The sequence below is a fragment of the Vombatus ursinus genome, unplaced genomic scaffold (genome assembly GCF_900497805.2).
Source record: "Vombatus ursinus unplaced genomic scaffold, bare-nosed wombat genome assembly UNPS02015152.1, whole genome shotgun sequence".
Lineage (NCBI taxonomy): Eukaryota > Metazoa > Chordata > Mammalia > Diprotodontia > Vombatidae > Vombatus > Vombatus ursinus.
The window spans coordinates 620,827-642,945 of record NW_020954930.1 but is presented as its reverse complement, the minus strand read 5'-3'; the positions used below and the strand labels follow the sequence as shown (position 1 = coordinate 642,945).

At 41.2% G+C, this 22,119-nt stretch overlaps 1 protein-coding gene across 4 annotated transcripts in view; it reads right to left on the bottom strand.

Moving 5' to 3' along the window:
- ATP11C (ATPase phospholipid transporting 11C) overlaps positions 1-21,917 on the bottom strand; it is a 220,237-nt gene extending 198,320 nt beyond the window's left edge. For all 4 annotated transcript variants that reach the window (XM_027846410.1, XM_027846408.1, XM_027846409.1 and 1 more), the window contains exon 1: positions 21,868-21,917. In XM_027846410.1, the coding sequence (XP_027702211.1) occupies positions 21,868-21,894 (27 nt within the window). In that variant the 5' untranslated portion in view covers positions 21,895-21,917. The remainder of the gene's footprint in view (positions 1-21,867) is intronic.
- Between the last annotated feature and the right edge of the window lie 202 nt (positions 21,918-22,119).

Here is a 22,119-nt window from a genome sequence, read left to right as displayed (position 1 = left end):
AAAGAAAGAAAGGAAGGAAGGAAGGGAGGGAGGGAGGGAGGAAGGAAGGAAGAAAGAAAGAAAAGAGAAAGAGAAAAGAAAAGGAAGGAAGAAAGGAATAAAAAGATTACTTTAGGGCTATACCTTTTCTGGCAAATAAAGCCACAAGCAGGGAACCACAAGCATATTTAAACCCATCTGAACAGGTGACTTTTTGCTAGGCTCAGAAACATTTGGGCCAGTCCATCTGCCCAAATGTTTTTCAAAGGTTTTAGCCAGGTGGGCAATTAAATCCTAAGGGAGCTCCAAGTCAACAGGAAAAGATTTGGACATTGGGGAAAGAGCAGGGACAACAGCTGGACTGCGACAATATTGCAAAAAACACTTTAGGCTGTCTTAACTGCCCCAAACAAGCATTAACCAGAATAAACATTTTCATTAAAAAAATAAAAGACAACTCCACACACTGATTCCCACAAATGATTGGGGGACTCAGTCCAGCCTCCAAATCAAGCATTTGTTGGCTGAAAAAAAAATGCTGCCAGGTCACTAGTGGGATCCTAATTAAAAGAGACCCCTAAGAAAAGTAGATCATGATTGTGAAGTCCAAGGGCATTCTAAAAAATCAAGAATGGTTCTATTACATAGGCTCTCGTTTGTAAAATGTCTTTTGACGGCTAGCTTAGCTTAAGAAAAGCCAAATTCAGCTTCCTTCACTATTCAAGTCTTGTCTTCTCTACAGAGATTGTCAGCAAGGAAATGAATAAAAGGCAGGAAGACCTGGTTGGGTTGGCATGAACCCAACAATTCATTTCATACAAATCACTCATCAGTCATCAGATGGAAACAGCTTTGTTAAAAAATTTTCCTCAAGTCAGACATGGAGCACCTATGAAGTCAATGGCAGAATCCAAAGGGACTGACCTTTCCCAGTGCATTCTAATTTGTCAGCAGTGATAGCTTTATCCCATGGAGAAGCGCTGGAATCCTTCCCTGGCTCCCAACCATCCCACCAGATAAGAGTTACTCTCCAAACCTTTGTTAATGTATCAAAATGCCTCACCCTAGATTGCCATGAAGCTACTATGCCTTCATGTGTTTACAAATTAACATGTAACAAGTATTAGAAAGTAACACTTACCATATAGTCACAGAGATATTAAGCAGGACTTTGAAAAATACTGACAAGCATTTATTAAGCACCTACTCTGCCAAGCACTATACTAGGCACAGGGGATGCTAAGACAAAAACACAACATTGCCTATTCTCGGGAAGAAACAATACATACAAAGTAAACAAAAATGATATGCAAAGTCATCTCAGGATGGAGGGCATCAACAACTGAGAAACTCAAGAAAGATGTAGTAGGAGATGCTAAGATCCTTCTTAAGATACTACATCCTAAATCTGGCCTCAGATCAGACTCTTGACACTTACTAGCTGTGTGACCCTGGACAAGTCACTTAACCCCATTGCCTAGCCCAAAAACAGAAGAAAAAAAAAGATCCTACATCCTTCTAAAGATGCTAAGAGTTGAAGACAGAACACTTTCCAGACATGTGGAACAGCCTATTCAGGAAGAAGGTGGGAGATAGAATTAGTCTAATTAAAGCAGAGAGTGTATGAAAAGGAGAGATATGAAATTAGATTGTAAAGGTTAGAGGGGAGCTTTCTGTGCCTGACCAAGGATTTTGTATTTTATTCCAGAGCAGGGGTTTTTAACCTGGGGTCCAAGAATTTTTTTTTAACATTGATAACTAAATTTCGATATAACCAGTTTCCTTTGTAATCGCATATATTTTATGTATTTAAAAGCATTATTCTGAGAAGGGCCCCTATAGACTCCACCAGACTGCCAAAAGGGGTCTAGGACCCAAAAAAGGCAATAGGGAGCCATTGACGATTTGGACTTTTGAGTAGAGGAATGACAATTGTCAGACCTATGGAATTTAGGAGGGGCTTTTTTTGGACCAGATCTATGATTCCATTGGGATAGGGAGTTCCCTTCGAGGACCAATACGGGGTCTTCTTTGCAACTTCTGATCTTGGAGAGTTACCTGGGGCACTGAGAGTTTAAATGACTTCTCCAGAGTCACATGGCCAGAATGTATCAGAGGCAGGATTCGAACCCAAGTCTTCCAGACTCCCAGGCCAGCTCTCTACCAACTTATACCATGTTGTCTCATTTTGTGCATTCATGAATGCCAATTCAACAGCTATGTGGAAGATGGCTTGGACAGGGAAGAAACAGGAAACAAAGAAATCAAAATTGAAGGACACTGGCCAGAAGATAAATTTTTGGAGACATGATAACATATAATACATATGTACATTTAGAGACTCATTTTGGTTAGATTCATTAATTAGGGCTATGCTTACATTTCTATGGCCAAGTAAAATGTATTTGTTTAAATGGAGACCTGAAGAGTTTATTACTGTCATTAGTAAGAGATAAGCTAGTTAAATTTCACAACTGCGTAAATTGCATATGTCTTACATTTCCTACAAAGGGCCTGCCCTCAGTCAATATTTATACAGAATGGCAGCACTCAGGAGGCTCAGGGTCTTAATTTAAGCCAACCAAAGACTTTCTTCCACAACAGGGCTTTCCTGTAATTTAGGAGTGAATTCCTGAATGTGCAACTAGCTATTGGTCTTATCACAATTAGCACACTCATTAAATGGAGTTCTATTTGTAGTTAGGTGAAGGATGATAATTTGTTAGTTTAAAGACCTTAGGCCCTGACTACATTGACTATACATGTCAGTATCTGAAAATACTGACTAGGCTTAGGGTCCAGAGGCAAAATGCAAATCATGGGGGGGAGGGGCAGAGGGAATGCAAACACATTATCATTGACTGACAGGCACTGCAGATTAATTTAAGCAGAAAAGCTTACTTCAGACTAACAAATAATTACAGTTCAGTAATACCCTTATTAATAAAGCTATGCATTCCAATGGCACATTTCATTGTCAAAAACTTTGCCACCAGCTGGTAGAAATAATATAGCCAGTATAGGGATAAATTCCAGAACTTGGATTTTCTCTAATTCACCACTGGGGAAACTAACTCATTCTCTGAGGGGGGAGGGGAGAAGGGACTCCTTTGGCTTCCAAGGTCTGAGGGCAGGAAGGGGGGAATTTTCCCACTTCCCACCTCTCTCATGAATTACTACAAATGGTCCCAGATATCTGACTTCTCGATAATCAAATGTATTCCAAAGCCAAGTAGGAATGATTTTTTGATTATCTGCTATTTTGGCTTATCCATGCCACTGCCTTTTTCTATTAATGGGAACAATTTAGAACTGCATAGATAACGATGATAAGGCCCTAGCAATAGGGCCATAGAGCAGACAGCTTGAGCCAGCCCCAACTGGCTGATACGCCATTATATCTCCCCCTATAAAATCAGCAGAACCCATACCATAAAGTGATTAGGCCTGGCAAAGTCAGCTAGGCTGGAGCTATCCTGTGTTATAATGGGAAAGGGAAAAAAATGGGTTTCATTTGTGGGCAGCTAAAAAAAGATGTTTTAAAAACCGAAACCAGCTCAGCCTCCCAATTAGAAAAATAGCTTGGTCTGAGTTTCTGCTCACCTCTTGGGCATGCCAGATGTTTTTGATAGCTATAAGAACACATATAAAGGGAAACCAAGTTTAATAGAATGCCCACCATTCCCCAGAAAAGTGGGTCTTGGCATCCCATTGCCTCTAGACATCAGCAAGTTAGAGAAGAAAATGAGGCGGATGGCAGAGAAAAACATTGCTTCTCATCAGAAGCCGTCCTTTTTGCCACCTATTCATATTCCCAAAGCCCAATTCTGACTCCCCAGAAGTCTGGAGATTATTAGATCCAGCCTATTACATCAGACATGCCCTTGGAGTTCATATCTCTCACCCATTGCTCTGGGCATTCAGGGTCGTTGAGTATGACTATACCATTAAAATGAGAAATCTTTTTCATGCCCATTAATCCACCTAAAAATGACTAAGTGTGGAAGGCACAAACAAGTCAGGGCATATACTGCTTTAGCATAATTGCAGACTTGGAGTTCATCTGGCTACCAGCCAACCTGCCAACCTTTTAGGGTGTAGGCTCATGGTACTATGCCACAATATACACCCCAGGGTAGCTTTAGGATTTTCTTTGAAGGATTACCATGCCTTGGTTGCCTCATTTGTTTTTTAGTAGCTAAAGGCCTAGAAGAATTTAAATGCCTCCAATAGCTTGCCTGGGCCACAGAGAACTTCCATAAGGAGATTTCAATGCGGGCTCATTACACAAGCAGGTGCAGTTCCAGGAAATGGCCACTAAAATTGGAGAATCTCAGAATTGGCAGGGACCTCAATGGGTGAATCTAACCCCTACCTGAAACAAATTCCCCCTATTATCACTCTGAGGGATGGAGAACTCCCTGATACCGACTATACTTGTGGACAGCTCCTATAGCTAGAAAGTGCTTCCTTAATTCTGGCCTTAATACTGGATGTAACTTCCAGTCATTAGTATTGGCTGGGGGTATTTTGAGGCCAAGCAGAGTAAATCTAATACTCTCTCTTCCGAATAACAACCCTTCACTTATCTGAAGCCTGCAATTAAGCCCCCTCCCCCACCCAAGTGGTGGGATGACAATTACTGATCGTAGAAGTTGATTGAGAGGTGCCTAAGCTCTTCAACTGCAAGTTTGTGTGTTGTCTCTGCCAAGGAGAATAATCTTTGGACTGGAAAGAACAGGACAAAAATGGCTAATAGGGCCTTGATGCCCAAGAAAAATAGGAGATATTAAGAAAGCACCTAGTTGCTCTTGACAAGGTCAAGTCAACTAGTCCAAAGGAAATATATCCCAGGATACTTAAAGGACCTGGAGAGTATGATGGATATGCCACCTTTAGAGATCCTTGAAAAATGAGGGAGAACAGAAGAAGTATTGCAAATTTGGAGAAGGGCAATCATTACCCCAATTTTTCAAAGACAGAAAATGATGGAATCTGCAAAGTTTAGGTCAGTAAACTTTACTGCAATTCTGGACAAAGGTCCAAAACTTATTAAGAGGATGGATAATGAAAATTTAGAAAAGAGAGTAGTGGTCCCAAAGAGCCAACATGGCTTCACCAAGAACATAGCATGACAGGCTAACCTTGTTTCCTTTAGTCAGGATCACTAGACTGGTAGACTGATAAATGCTAAAGCTCTCCTTTGCCTAAATTTTAGGAAAGCATTTGACAAAGGTTCTCAGGCCGTACTCATGGACAAAATGGAGAGATGTAGACCAGGTCAGGGATGTCAAACACACGGCCCCCAGTACTGCCAAGTGTATAAGCTGGTCCAAACCAGATTAAAATAGAGTTCCCATCTGATTTCAACGTGTTGATGTATGAATAAAAAAAAAAATCTATCAACCTGTGAGGTTTTCTAAGTCAAAATGTGGTCCGAAGGGATCCTTACGGACAATTCAGTAACCTCTATTTCTATCTGAGTTTGACCCCACTAGTTTAGACAATAGCAAAATAAGATAGATTTTTCAACTAACTGAATGACCAGACACTAAAAGCAGCCACTAATGGTTTGATGGAAATTTGAAAAGTATCCAGCGGAGTGCCCCTGGGATGTGTTTGGCTCTGAGTTGTTTAAAATTTTCAGCTTAACACATTTTAATGACATGTTCACCGAAATCTTCTGGGCCTCCTTAAGTTTTTTCTCCCCCAGCCCCAAAATTCTCCACCTGAGACCTAACCTAACCAGATCTTACAAAGAGCATTCACAGATGAAAGTAGAAGAAGGGCAACCAATAGATAAGACATAGAACAAATGTGCCAACATTTTTATGGCCATCTATTAACCTCAATGATGGTGCAACCACCATATTTGATCTAATAGCTTAGTACTCAATATGCTATATAATAACAATTATTATGGCTAGTATTTGCATATATATAGTATTATATATAGTATATTATAGTATTAGTACTACATATATATAGTATATATATTTAAGTTTATCATATTTGATCCTCACAACAACCCTGGGAAGTAGATGTTATTACTATTCCCATTTTACAGGGGAGGAAACTGAGACTGATAGAAGATAAATGACTCGCCCAGGGTCACACAGCTAGTGTCTGAAGACAGATTTGAATGCATGTCTTCCTGACCTTCCTGACTCCAGGCCTGGCAGTCTAGCCACTGAGCCACCTAGCTATAGTGTGGAAGTACAGATGTAAGGAGGAAAGAACTCAAGAAAATGAAGTCAGCAAGGACATCTGGACCTGAAAAAATACAGTTAAAGGTCTAGAGGCAAAATATTAAAAACACTTGAGGGTTAGAAGGTTAGAATTAATTTAAGATATTTCAAAGAGTCAAAAAAAGTCCCAAAAGAATGGATCACACAGATGGCATTAGAGCCCCCTAAAGGGGCAGATCAGAAACTGTCAGCCAGATAACTTTCTTTTCTCTATGAAATTGTTATGAGTATGGTCTCTTCACACATCAAGGGTATCCTTGATGAAAACATAAGGATACCACAAGCTTTCACAGACGATTTTCTATAACAGATCACACCTTCATAGTCAAACAACCGACAGAGAAAATTTAAGATCTCATTCTCTTTATTATTTGTTAATTATTTCTAAAAGTTTTTGATCCAATAGAAGAAAATGTAGGTTTTCCTTCAACAAGTTGTCTCCCATGCACATGTTAAGAATATGCAAGGTTGTTCCCAGATAGATGCCACACAGTGATAACTGCTTCACGGTCATCTGCTTATCAATAGGATGTGAGACATAAAACAGGGAAACACTAGCCAAAAGTAAATGTCACTGTACTAGGAGATATTCTACCCAGAATCCAAATGGGAGAGGGGTCTTCCAGATGTCCCTGTTTGTAGGTGATAGTGTAGTGATTTCATTGAGCCTAGAATACTACAGGGACTTTTCACTGAGATCCCTGGCCACTCAAAAGATATTGGTCTAGTAATTCACAGGCAATACCATGTAGACTAAGAATTGTTTTTGCAGAAAATTATTTCCCCCCCCGGACAGCCCACTCCATGAGTCCATCAAGACATCTATTTTGGACAGGCCCTAGAACTGGACAAAGAGCTAGGCCCAGAGCAGAACAGGGGGAGGAGAATGAGCTGGATGGCATCTGGGAAGCTACAAAGCATTCAATGAGCCCAAGTAGCTCCCTGCCACCAAAGTACAACTTCTTACATTGATATTCTCCTGGTGAGTCACAGAACACCACAATTTTGGAGGAATCAAAATTGCTGGTGATACAAACAGCAATTGGAGTAATGCATGGTGGGCGTAAGTAGTTACAGCGTATTATCAAAGACGACTCTCATGCAAGTGGCTTAAAAGTCAGTATCAAAGACATGTGAGGAGAAAAGGAGGTAGACTGGTTATTTATCGAGAACAGGTGCTAACATGGTCACTCTGACTGTTGCATTGAGATCCACAAAAGATTAAAAGACAGCTTGCCAGATGGGTTTTTCTTGGGAAGATTTATGGAAAGGCATGGACAACAGTCACATGGGATGAGAAGGCATGGATGGATGAGTTGAAGACTACACCAAAGAAGGGAATACTTACAATCAATGAGATTCCAAAGTCAACAAAGTATCTAAGTATAATCATTTAATGTATCTGAGAAAAGGAAATGACCTAAAAACCATTTAGGGAAAGAGGCCTAATGCTACACTCTGAAAAATGTTTCTTCCAAATATATATTTGAGTATTAAAAAATACAGGATCTGAGGATGCAAGAGGAAAATGGAACAACACAACATTTAAGCAGGAAGCATGATGTACTGGAAAGGACGCTGGCTTTATAGTCAGAAGGATCTGGATTCAAACCCCAGTTCTGCTACTATTATCTATGTGACTATGCTTAATCAGTCAATCGACAAACATTTATTAAGTACCTACTCTGTGTCAAGCACTCTGCTGGGTCCCCCACCCTGACCCCAGCCAGGTGGGAGGCGGAGGCAGAAAAGGGACAAAGACAAAAAATGAAATTCCTGTTTTTAAGGAGCTCATGTTCTATTGAGGGAGACAATGCGCACATATATAAGTACATACAGAATATGAAATAGATCCAAAGTTGTTTGGACAATCTGTTGTTTGGTTATTTTCCAATCGTGTCTGACTCTTCGTGACCCCATTTGGGGGTTTTCATGGCAAAGATGTTACAGTGGTTTGCCATTTCCTTCTCCAGCTCCTTTTACAGATAAAGAAACTGAGGTAAACTGGAATAAGTGATTTGCCCAGAGTCCACACAGCTATTAAGTGTTGAGGTCAGATTTGAACTCAGAAAGATGAGTCTTCCTCACTCCAGGCCCAGCAATCCATCCGCTGAAACACCTAACTGTGTCTTGGACAATCTAATCCCCTCCTTTTAGAGAGAAAATTGAGGCTTAGAGGAATTCATTCATTCACCCATACATTCATCATTGATTCACATATTAATTAATGAAAGGTTGCATGATTTGCCTATGGTTACATAGCTAGTTAATAAAAATAATAGCTAACATTTATATAGCACCTACTATGTGCCACACAGTACACTAAGCACTTTATAAATATTATCTCATTTGAGCTTCACAACTCTATTGGTGCTATTATTATACCCATTTTACAGATGGGGAAACTGAGGCTCAGAAATTTTTTTTTAAAGTGACTTATCCAGGGTCACACAGCTAATAAATGTCTGAGTCCAAATTCAAACTCAGGTCTTTCAGACTCCATGCCTGGTGCTCTAACTACTGCTCTCCCTAGCTATTAGTAGTAACAAAGCAAGGGCTAGAAACCATATCTTTGTATTCTCTTTTTTCCCCCCTTATTTTATTGGTCTTTTTTAGGTTTAAATTTATTTTTTTCCCAATTCCTTCTAAAAACAATTTTTAGCCTTTGGGTTTTTTGTTTTGTTTTGTTTTGTTTTGTTTTTTACAATTTTGAGTTCCAAATTCTTCCCCATCCACCCTCCCCTCCCCCATGCCATCTTCTTCTCAATCCAATACTCCTCTTTCCACCACACCCCCACAGTCCCTAGCCTTACAAGGCACTTTATTTGAGCTGAGTAATTTTTAAAATGTATTCTCCCTTCTCAAATGTAACTCAAGTATCTGCATATAACCAGGGGGCTTGAATAATTTGGTCCCAGATGTTCAATATCTCAATTCTAAAATGATGCAATTAAGACCAAGTATGAGGAATACAAAGAAATATGGAAAAATATTTGTGCAATAACTAAAAGAAGAAAAAGCAAAAGAATACAGTGCATACTAACTACAGTCATGAGGAAAAATGAGAATGAATGAACAAAGGATCCTTCCTGACAGGGACTCAAGGGAGGGAATGAGGTAATTCGACATTGCTAGGATATATTGAAATTAATGAACATGAGTGGTCATGAACCAGGCCGAGCTTGCTATATTGACAATCAGTATTGTGTTTTCAAATAAAACATTCTTTACAATAAAATCAACAAAATGAAAAGACAAACCTATTCACTCTAGTCTTTATATCACCAAGGTATGTATTCTTTTTACTTGGATGTAGCGCCTTAGGAAAAAGGCATGCCAAATATAGCTTTATTTGTTTTTTTTTCTTTTCCTTTAAAAAAAACACAATACAAGGAGAGCTGAAAGACAAAGAATAGATGTACAGAACAGAAACATTAGAGCAACTCGTATGCTGGAGATGCAACCTACATTAGCTACTCCCTGCATTAACCCCCAAGGAGACAGAGCACCTATATAGCTTACATAAGGCATGAGCAGTTTGTATAATCGGCCCTTTCCAGCTATTCCAATTACTATGACCTTCCTCTCCAAGTTTCCACTTGCTGTCAACCAGCAGAATTCCTTCGCTGCTAAGGAATTCACCACTGGAATACAGTTTTTATTAGTCCTTCCCTGCCAAGTCATAAAAGAATTACTCGTTTCATTAGGTGATCTCAATATGGAAGGCTGGCTACTTGACACTTAAAAAAAATCAAATGTCAAAGGGTCAGAGATTCAGATTTAGAAGGGATCTTTAAACTCATTTAGTCTCACCCCTCCCTTCCCCATTTTATGGATGAAGAAACTGAAGCCCAAAGAATCAAAGTGACTCACCCACAGTCACAGAACCCTTACAACTAACAGGTTCTATGCTATGGGGCGCATCTTTTTTTGCTGGTCTCATCTTCCAGGACAATATACTCTTCAATATTATCTACTGGCTGCCTTTGTGGTATTAAATCACTGATTCTGTGATCAGCTGTGGGGTTATGATGGTGAAGTGAGTCTGAGGAGCAAGAGGGAATCTAAAAGCTATTACCAAAGACAACATAAAGCGGGAAAAAACCCACACCTGGGTGATTCTTCAGTGAGAAAAAAAGGATTTGCTTCGATTCATTTAAACAAAGATTTATTAAACATTTACTATGTGCCAGAAACAAGAGGTACAAAGATGAAATACTATAACTAACCATACCATCAAGGAGCTAAGGTCCTGGGGGTGGGGGGGCAGGATGTGATATATAAACAGACAAGTAAATATAAAATTATCTTAGGAAGGAGGAAATACTCATAACTGGGGGGAATCAGGAAAAGCAGCCTGTGGAAAGTGGCACCTGAGCTGGTATTTGAAGGAAATTAGAGATTCAGTAAAGCTGAGGTGAGAAGGAAGTTCTGTCCAGTCATGAGGGACCATCTGTGCCTTTGCAGGGAAGTGGAAGATGAGATACAGAGTCATGGATGGGGAACAGCAAACAGGTAAGTATGTCTTGATGTTTTCATGGAGTGACATCAACACATTCTATTTCTCCAAGTAGGGCATCAATTTGCTCCCAGAAAGGTTGACAATTTTGCTAGGCAAAAATATTTATAGCGGCACTTTCTGTCATAGAAAAGAAACAGCAGAGTGGGTACTCATTAATTGGGGGATAACTGGACAAATAAAGGTACATGAAAGTAACAGGCACAGCTGAGAAGACTCAGACTAGCTGAAGCCAAGCGGGGAAACAACGCGCACAGTGATCACAGTAACAGAAAAGAAAAATCACGACAAAATTCAGATGGACTAAATGCCCATTTCAAAATTCACTGGATAGATAGATAGATAGATAGATAGATAGATAGATAGACTGGATGGAGAATACCTCCTCCATCTCACCAAAAAGGAAATGAACTACAGTTGCAGAATGAGGCATACACTGGCAGACATGGCCAATCCATTGATTTGTTTGGCTCAGCTACTATTTCTTTGTTACAAGAGAAGACTCTGCTGCCAGTGATATTCTTTGAAAAGAGTATTAATTTTTTTAAAGTATCAATAGAATATTATCATCTGTTGTATGTGGCAATAGTGGACTGCCCTGGATCATAAAGACATTCCAACAGAAAACATACACCAAGGCCCTGGAAGTACATATGTATGGCAGCATGTGAAGCTGCCGATTCTGTGTGGTACAAAGAGAAACAGACTCGAAATTGGAATAGGTAGTTCCAGCTCTGCTATTAAGTAGCTGTGTGACCTTGGGCAAGTCACTTCACTGGCCAGGAAACCTCAGTGTCCTCATCTACAAAATGAGAGGACTATACCAACTAACGGCCCTTCCACCTCTAAGATTCTGAAGTCCTCACCATTTGTACTGCCTCCTTTCTCTAGGTAAAGTAGAGTGGGTACTCATTAATTGGGGGATAACTGGACAAATAAAGGTACATGAAAGTAACAGGCATAGCTGAGAAGACTCAGACTTTCAAGAGGACCTCAATAAAAAGAATGCACATGCACTACCAAGGCTTTAACAGGACACTCACTGCTTTGGGTTTAGGGTTTTCTTAAATAGTTTTCATGTAAGAGAAGCAACACAAAGTCTAAGTTTAGGTACAATACTTCAATACTTTAAGGATCTCCAATTATTAGTAAGGGTATGTAGAGCACATTCATATATGTGTATACACATGTATGTGGGCATGAGAGAGAAAGAGAGAGAGAGAGAGAGAAAGGTAAGTTAAGTAGGAAGGAAGGAGATAAGAGGGAGAGAGAGAGGTTAATTAGGTAAGTAGGTGAGATAAATGGTGAGAAAGTAGGAGATAGCTAGATATTGAGACAGAGGGACAGAGAAAAGCTGAGATAGGTAGAAAGGTGATATATACGAGGTAGAAATAAATTAGGTAAGTGAGATAGAGATAGAATAAATGAGACAGAGACAGAGATTGAGAGAAATAAGAGTGTGACATATGGATGCACGTAAAGATGGATGGATAGATGGATAGAGATTGAGAGATGAGAAATAGATGGAAAATGGATGGAGATAGATAGATAGATATAGATATAGATAGATATTGAGATAGAGTGAGACAAAGAGAGATTGAAATAAGTGAGTAGGTAGGTAGGAAGATGATAGATATCGATGAGACAGAGAGATAGAGATAAAATGAGATAGTGAGATAGATGGGCGAATACAGATAGGGAATGAGATGATAGAGATAGATGGATAAAGAGGTGGACAGGTAGAGAGACAGAAAGATACATAAGAGATAGACAGAGACTGAGATAGAATGAAAAAGAGATAGACTGAGCTGTAGAAAGTAAGACAGTGAGATAGATGGATATATAGACAGGCAGATAGAGATTGAGAAAAGGCAAGATGATAGAAAAAGAGAGAAAAAAAAAGAGATGGACAGATAGATTGAGGTAGAGTAAGATAGAGATATAGAGATTAGATAGATAGGTAGATAGGTAGATAGAAAGATAAACAGACAGATAGACTGGCCCTAGGGAACTAAGCTAGTGAACTACCTGTTTCAAGGATGACTGGCACCTTCTAGTCTTAAGAAAGTGACCTAGGACAGTGAGAGGTTAAGTGAATTGCCCAGAGTCACACAGCCAATATGTCAGAGAGAAGGCTTGAAAGCAAGTCTGACCTTTGGGCTTGGAGACTGGCTCTCTATCTGTCATGCCATGAGTATGTGTAAATATGTGTGTATTTGTATGTGTATAATCTCTGGAGCCACAAGCCGCTATAACCAACACGTTCACCTCCTGGTGGCCAAGCTGATGCTGAGCCTCGTCTCCAAATTTCCCCAGTTGACTCCTAGGATCTAAGTCTGTCATCAATCAGGCTGAGACTGGAAGGCCTCATCGGAGCTTTCACTTCAATGAGCCTTTGGGAGCCTAGGGACCCCTTCACCTCCAGAAGAGGCAGAGGAGCAGGGTATTAGCATAGTAGAAGTGTACACATTCAACAACACCAAGACAGTTCATATTGAAGTGAGCTTTCGAGTTCCCCATGGGCTTTCCACACAAAGACCTCCAAAGATTACATCTCCATCTGACAGATGAAAAAGGAGGCAATATGACTTACCCAAGGCTAACTGGCTAGCAAGTGGGAGGGCTGGCTCTCAGATCAAGCTTTTCAGATTCTAAACCTAGAGCTCCCCAGTTCAAACATTTAATTAACCACGTTAAAATGTAACCCCCCTGGGGATGTGCTGTTTGGATTTTGTCTTGGGAGCCTCAGTACCTTGCACCACAGAAAAAGGTTAATAAATGTTGTGTTCTATGAACTCCAGAGGCAGGGCAATTTTCCTTCAAGTGTAGAAGATAGAAAACAAACTTGATGGCTTCAAAGAGGCTGGCTCCAGACTCGGATTATTGTGGGACAGAGTCTTTGTCTGTGACTTTTTCCCCCTCTGATTTAAAACATCTAGTGTTTTGTACCCTGAAAGGACATTACTTTCAAGCTGTCCCTTGGCAAGAAGTCCAACCTGAAGTGGATATGGTCTGCTCCAAGTATTACTGGTGGTATTGACTGGGCCTGTGCTATTCATTCTCTCTTCAATTCAGCCAGGCTGTCTTTCCCACGTCCTCTATACCCAGGGCAAAAACATCATAAATAAGACTATAGTCTGAATTCTCTGAGAAGGGCTGAGTGAGAAGCAATGCTTTGGGAAAACACTGGTGCCTAAGAGCCTCAAAATAAATTATACTAGCCGCAAACACATTCTGACACCATAAAGTAAAAGGAAAGGATGTTGGCAGAAACAGGGAAGGCTTCCCAACTCTTACATGATTTATAAGCTATACTGGGAACAAAAAAAATGATAATAGCCTAATTAATATTAAAAATAAAACCTGTGATGCATGAGATCTCTTTAAGAGAATAATTTCAATCTCTCTGGATTTAGCTCAACTAACATCCTTAAGGACTTATGGTTCCCTCTGCACTACACAAATATAAAATTTCACTGCACCTTTAACAGTTATTCTCAGCATCTCTCTTCAAGAGAAAATGAATGTTCTCTTAATGTGGCTGGCTGGGCCTTTTGAGGGCCATGGAATCAAACATTTTGACTGGATTAACCCATCTATTCAGGAGAGCAATGAGATTGGCTGATTTTTTTTTCTTCCAAGTAATTGACCAGGGTCTGACTGACAGCCGGTTATTTTGGCATTTTGTAAATATAATCTAATACACAGAGATCAACCATGAACCTCTTCACAAGTCAATGATCAAGTACTTGGGCTATTATTTAGCTTCTTCTACCTTCCCCCCACCCACCCACAGCCCCACAAGTATTATGGTCCATTTGCACAAACAGCAGTAGGGCTAAGCATCCAGGTAGTCTTTGAAAAGTCACAGACAATAAATACTTGCTCAATTGTTCTATTAATAATAGCTTACATTTGCATAGGGGTTTTTTGTTTTCGCAAAGTTATTTATATTAGCAATGCAAATATTAAGTTACCTCTAATTCAGGATAAGCAGGATTTTAAAAACAACCTTACTTTGACCACTAGCTCCCCCTTAAGTTATACTCTGTTTATCTCAAGTTACTGGTCAGCACTAAGTGATTCTCCCAACTTAATTGGATTTCAGATTTAACATTTATTAAATTCCTACTGTGTGCAAAACAGTGCTACCCAGTGGGGAGAAGACATTGTCTGAGTTCTGGCATAATATTATGACCAGGAGGGCCATCAGAGACACAATTCCAGATAACTAAACAATCCAATATTACATTCTCAATAAATGCATCCAAAAACATACAAAGTAAGCACATTTGTGAGGTCTGAGGTCCCCACATATGGGCAGATTTTTACATGTAAACCAGATGATACAAAACCATTACAGTAAACTCCTGTTGATTTGAGGTCCAAAATGACAAGCCTTAAGAAATTGAATTTTCTGAATTTTATTTATGTAAGAAATAAGAAAAAGAGGCACATGGCTATTAGGGAATTGATCCAAAAAAGACATTTCTGCAGTATATTAATGGAGTTAATGCAGAATGAGTACAAGATCCTATGGAAAGAAGCAACGGATGGGAAGTCATGGACAAACAGGTTCAAACCCTGCCTCTAACAGCCATTAGGAGTACGACCAATTCCAGCCAAGTCACCTCACCTCCACGAATCTCAGTTTCCATGGAGAAATATCAATTGTTAACATTACATTACACCTCCTCTAGGTAACCTATGATGAGAAATGACCCTCAGAGCAAGGATCCTGAAGCATTGTAAAATACTAAAGGGGTATTTAAATCTCCAAAACAAGTCTAGCAGCTCGGATTTCCAGCCAGAAAAGACCTCAGAGGTCAACTTCCTCTCTTTTTTTACAGATTAGGCCACTGAGGCTGCCCAGAAGAGGTAGAGTGACTTGGGGCCATCATCTAAAGCTAAAAGGGATCTAGTTTAACCCTCCCTTTCATAGACAAGGAAAGTCAAGCCCAAGGAAGTTCAGTGACTTAAGGTCACACAAAGAGTTAAAAGTGCATTTTATTATATTATAATTCTTTAATGTTAACAATCCTATGTCATATTCACTTAACTGAACCATTCTATTCTGCAATCACTCTGGGTAAATTCGAATTTACCCAAGCCATCTTCACCTAGAAGTAGAAGTCGATATGGTACATCTTGTCATCGCTGAAGCCATGAAGCTTACTCTTAAATATACTAAGAAAAAAAAAGATGAAATAAATGTTTTTAACCTACCAACCACAAAAATGACACCAGCATTTTCCACAATGTCTGAAGGCAGGCCTGGCCTACTAGCAAAGCAAGGCAGAGCAATAATTATATCATCCAGAAAATTCAAGAAGTGTAGGGGTGAATCCTTATTTACGGTATCAGTGATCTATGAATGAATAGCTTATCATTATGTTTGCCCTTGTCTCCCTAAAGGATTAGGAAAAAGGGACAATTCACTTTTAATTGGATACAAAAGTCCTGCTGTAAAAAACTAATCTCACAATGTCGTCCCAGACAAGTTCTAAAAGGTACTTTCTCTGTTGTGCTCCAGTCATCTTCCCTTTATGATGAGACATCAGAGGAAGACTTTAATGATTTCTAGGTGATCAAAATCTGACACCCAGGGAAAGTGAGGGGATGCCCATCAATTGGGGAATGCCTGAACAAGTTGTGGTATATGAATGTAATGGTATGTGTGCTATATGAATGTAACTACTGTGCTATAAGAAATGATGAGCAGGCAGACTTCAGAAAAACCTGGAAAGACTCATATGGACTGATGCTGAGTGAAGTGAGCAGAACCAGGAGAACACTGTACATAGTAACAGCCACGTTGTGCAATGACTGATGTTGATAGACTCAGACCTTCTCAGCAATACAAGGACCTAAGACATCTCCAAAGGTCTCATGATGGAAAATGTTATCCACATCCAAAGAAAGAACTATGGAGTTTGAATGCAGATTGAAGCATACTATTTGCTATTTTTTTTCTTCTGTTAAGTTTTGTTTCCTCTTTCTGGTGGTTCCTCCTATTGGTTCTAATTCTTCCTTACAACATCACTAATGTGAAAATATTTAATAGAAATGTATATGTATAGCCTATATCAGATTGCACACCATCTTGGGGATGGAGGTGGGGAGGGAGGGGGAGAAAAAATTAAAACTCAAAAGCTTATGGAAGTGATTGTTGATAAATCAAAATAAATTAATAAAAAAATTTTTTTTTTAAATCTGACACCCAGAATTATAAAGATACAAATTTACAGCAGGAATGCCCAAATGATCAAAGGAAGTGAACAGATGATTTTCAAGGAAAGAAACACAAATTGCTAATAACCACCTGAAAAACTAATCAAGCTTTCTAATAACCAGAGAAATAAATGCAAATTAAAATCTTGAGGTACCACCTTACACCCAAGGAAGAAATTGGTTTAAATACTTTAAAACTATAAAATCCACTCCCAGTACCATTGTGTGGAAACAGACACACTGTTACATTGTTGGTGTAATTGTGAAACGGTGCAGTCTATTAGAACCAATCTGGAAATGCACAGTAAGTAAGTAAACTGTGACCCAAGAATCCTACTACAATTCTACAGAGCATAAAGCAGTGGTGTCAAACTCAGATGGGGGGGGGTAGGCGGGGGAGAGAGATGATGCACAAAACCAGACATAAGGGGCAGCTAGATGGCGCAGTGAATAAGAGCACTAGCACTGGAGTAGGAAAGATCTGAGTTCAAATCCAACACCAGACACTTACCAGCTGTGTGACTCTGGGCAAGTCACTTAACCCAAATGCCTCCAAAAACAAAACAAAACAAAAAACATACATAAGGAAGGATCCCTACAGGCTACATATTGACCTAGAAAACCACATGTTGACATTATTTATGTTCTACTACATTTTTATTTATTTAATTTGTTAAATATCTCCCAATTACACTTTAATCAGATTCCAGGTACTCAGGAATGTTGTGAGCTAGTGTTTGACACCTCTGGTCTAGAGATATTATCTGTACTGAAAGAACTATAGCTGTTTTGTTTGTATTGGGGAAAAACTCCAAACAACCCAATGATTAGAAAACAGCTGAATAATTGTCTCTTAATAATGTAATAGAATATTATCAGGCCATAAAAATGACAAACGTGAAGGATAAAAAGAAATATAGAAAGATTCACAGGAAGTAATGCAGAGTAAAGAGAGATAAGAAGAACCGCACATGTTGACTAAGCTATAAGAGCAGCAATAAAGCTTTATAAGTATACAGATGGAAAAGAGAGCAGACTGGGACTCAACAAACAGGTTATTATTGTCATTTCTTATGGTCTTTTATCAAGATGTCAATCATTCCAATCATGTAGTTTTAAAGGGGGCTCTATGCCTCAGTCTATTTGTCCAAATTTGTTGAGATTGTTAGTAAGTTCATAATTTTAAAAAATTTGGGGATCATCAGTGTGAAGAACTCCTGGAATGGGAATTCCCTCCACTGGTGCAGATCTGCAACTTATCCTGAGTTTTTAAAGAGCCTAGTCATACAACCAGCAGGTTTTTAGCCAATCCAGGACTCCAATCCATGTCTTCTCGACTCCAAGGTTGGCCCCCTGTTCCTGTGAGATGCCACTCTGCCTGAAAAAATTTTTAAAATAATTTTCAATTCAACAAGCATCTATTATGTACTAGTATGTATATACCAGACACTGGTACAAAAATACAAAAAGGAACTGCCTTCAAGAAACGTATAGTAAGTATGTTTTTGGAGAAAATATATTTGATAATATAGGGCATCTTTACCAGGCACTTGTGAGGCAGTGAAGAAAGCAAAGCTTGAAGTCAAGAAGAATTAGATTTAAATCCTCTCTCTGATACTTACCAGATCTGTAACCCTAAACCAGTCACTTAACTAACCTCTCTGAGCCTCAGTTTCTTCATCTGTAAAATGGGACTGATGATACTAGCATCCAGCTTATCCAAGTGTTGTGAGCATCAAACATGCACAGCGCTTTGCAAATGATAAAACATCATACGAATGTTAGATTAATTCTTATTCATGGAGGCAGCAAAGGGGAGTGACAAAAGGGGGCGCTACTGCTGAGCGTGCTCAGATCCTTTCATCTCTGGTTCTTGAAGACACCACCAGAATCCCACTAATCTTAAAATTCTGCACCAAATCCTAACATTTGATCTGTACCTTGGAGCTGTCCAAAATAAAGCCATAAAATCGCCTGGAAAAAAAAGGGGGGGCGGACAACGTTATATATGGGCTTCCAGGCCACTGGCTTTAAGGAGAAAACATACTGCTACTTGGTGTAAGTTACATAGGCTGGCAAAGAAATGACATGCCTTGAGATGATTCAGCAAAGACAGATACCATGACTTACTACAGGAGATTTAAATGTAAAGAGCTGCTCAGGTAACCAACTGCCACCAACAATCACTTACTCTATGTTCAAAGGCAACTCCCCCCAACTTCCACATCAATGCACCAAAAAGCTAGTTTGATTTGCAAGCGTTAACTAACACCAACAGCAATTTATTCACCAAGAATTGAAGCCCCCTGCTATGTGCAAAGCAGATGCAATCATGTCCTTCTTCTAGAAATGAACAACTAGTAGGAAAAGTCTCAAAGTCCAACCTAAAAATAATGTACACTTGGTCAATGACTTTAAATAGAAGCACCCTTGGGAAACTCTCCACTAGGAAAAGGATGACTGCAGCCTAGGCTTATTGGCTCAAGGAGGTAAAAATTTGGCCATCAGCAACTTTCAAGCCATAGGATATTTCAAGTCTGTCATGCAAATCCCTGGCATTTGGGGGCTCAAATGAAACCCCAAAGAAACCTCCAGTTTACTGCATGGATTCTAAATCCACATACTCACCATAGTCGTGGCCCCTGAAGGAAAATCCAAGCAATTAAGGAGATGCAGTTCACGCAAAGATATCAGCATGCATCTCCAAGTGAATGTAAGAGGTACTCAGCTGCTAGGGGCTGAGCATTATGTACTTGCATCCAAACCTGCAGGCTGGCAAACACCACAACTGCTGTAAATTCTACTGCATGCCCTTGCTTCCAACACCAGCACTAGTTAATTAGTGGGCTATGGTACAATGCAGGTCCCAATGGGCGAGTGGCATCGGGAATATTTTTTTTTAGCCCAAAGCTTTGGCCAACTGCTTTTAGGTGCTCAGATCTCCCTTTTGGGGATGTCAGACTCTCAGATAAAAAGCAATTAATTTTCCAGTAGTGGTGAGTGTGTGTGCCCCCTTCCCCAATGGGGGGATGGAGAACACATGTAAGAAAGATTATCCTTTTAAAGAACCCTTGTAATTAGCTCAACTCCTCACCCTGACCTTTTTTTGTCACCCCAAATCAACACTGCAAGATCACAAGAATTGTGTGAAATAACTAAATACGAGCCTCTTAAAATGTCAGGGCTAAATTTGGAATCCCAGGCATTTGTTTCAGCTGAGTCCCCAATAAAATTCACTTCCTATTGATTCAAGATCAGGTTAATAAAGGGGGGGGGGACCTAGCCCTTTCTGATATCTGCAAATGGTGATTTAAAAAAATACGTTTCACATTTTATATTTCATTTGTGTGAAATTTAGAAAGCCCATCAATCAATCAGGATGCTGATGCCAACGCCCCAAAGCAAAGAGATTTTTCCTCAACCAGCAGAGATTTTTTCCAAGTTGAAAAGCCTAGTGAAATCTTAGTAGATTCATAGTACGGAACAAATTCACAATACATAACCAGTGATAAGCAGACAGTGGTAAGGAAGACGTCCGAAGGCACATTTTCAGCTGAAAAAGGCAACGGGAAAATCTGCCCCATAGTCAAGTTCTCCCCAAAGGGTCTCGCACTTTCTCTACCCCTAACCCCCTAGCCCGAGGGGCGGAAATAAATCCCAATTCGAAAGACTTCTATTCCCACCACCTCTCTGCAATTCATGGAAGTTGCTGCAAATAGCTGGCAGCAGAGCAGTCGAGCGTTCCCCCTCCTTTTTTTATTTTTATTTTCATTTTTATATTTCTTTTTGCTCCATTCTCCCTGCATCCTGAAGGAGTAAACAGAGAAAAGTCAGTTATCTGTCTTCCACCAGCCCAGACAGGCTGCGGAAGCGGAATCCTTAGACTCTGGGGAGTATGTGCGTGTCTATATGTGTGTGTGGTGTGGTGTGGTGTGCGTATGCATATGTGTGTGTGTGTGTGTGTGTGTGTGTGTGTGTGTGTGTGTGGCGGCTGGGGGGGGGGTGTCAAATGTGGAGGGAGGTCTAGATGCAGCCTGTCTGGCTTCCTCCTTCCAAACACATCGTACAGTCCGAGCTCAGGCAGCCCTGGTTCCCTGACACTTGGCAGACAGTGCGTGCAGCCCCTGGAGGCTTGATGGTGGCCCCCATTACCAAACAGCACCCTGACCCGACTGACCGAGCCTCAGCGAAAGGGGCACCCCACAGAGTGGGCCAACCTAGGCTCCCGGGTGCTGCGACGCACAGCGGGGGTGGCCTGAGGGCGGCTGCCCCTAGCCTAGCCCAGCCAGTCTGTCTGTCTCTCTCTCTCTCTCTGTGTCTCTGTCTGTCTGTCTGTCTGTCTCTCTCTCTCTCTCTCTCTCTCTCTCCCCGCCCCCGTCTCCCCTAAAGGTTCCCGCTGCGCTCGGGTTTGCGGCTCGAGGTTACTGCCTCCATGTGCTCCCGGTAGGGGAAACAAAAGGCGGCTTTGCCCGCTATTCCAACGCCATATTCGGATGGGGCTAGCCTGGAGCTGGGGCGAAAAGGGCCAGGGCAGCGGACCGCGCGCGGCTAGGCTAGGCTCCCGCAGCCAGCCTCCCAGCGGGCCGCCCGGCGCCCAGAGCGCAGCCGGACCCCGCCGGGGTGCCGGGGGAAGCCCTGTTCCCGCTCGCTCCGGGGCCGCCCCGAGTTGGTCCGGGCGCCGGCGTGTCTCGGGAGGCTTGGATGCACAGTGGGGAAGGGAGGGGAGGGGCCGGGGAGAGTGGGCAGCCGGCGGCCAGGGGTGCAAGGACCGTCTGAAAACCCGGAATCGACCGCCAGCCGGCCGGCTGGGTGACTGGGGCGGAAGAAAATGGAAAGCGGAACAAACGCACGCACCCTCGAGGCGGGCGCTCTGAGAGCGGCTGTACTTACAAAGCGGCCGATGCTCCAGCGGAACATCTCGAGGAAGGGCAGGCGGTGGCGGGCAGCCGCAGCCAGGGCGAACGACAGGGCTGGCGAGAGGAGCAGCAGGCTGGCGGGCTGGCGGGCTGGCGGGCGCAGGCTGAGCGGGCGGGCGAGCCGCGAGGCGCCGCGCGCCCAGCACACTGCGGCGGGCACCAGCGAATGCCAGCAGCGCCCCGGCCGGGCAAATGCCTTGCTTCTCTCCCTCCTTCCTTCCTTCTT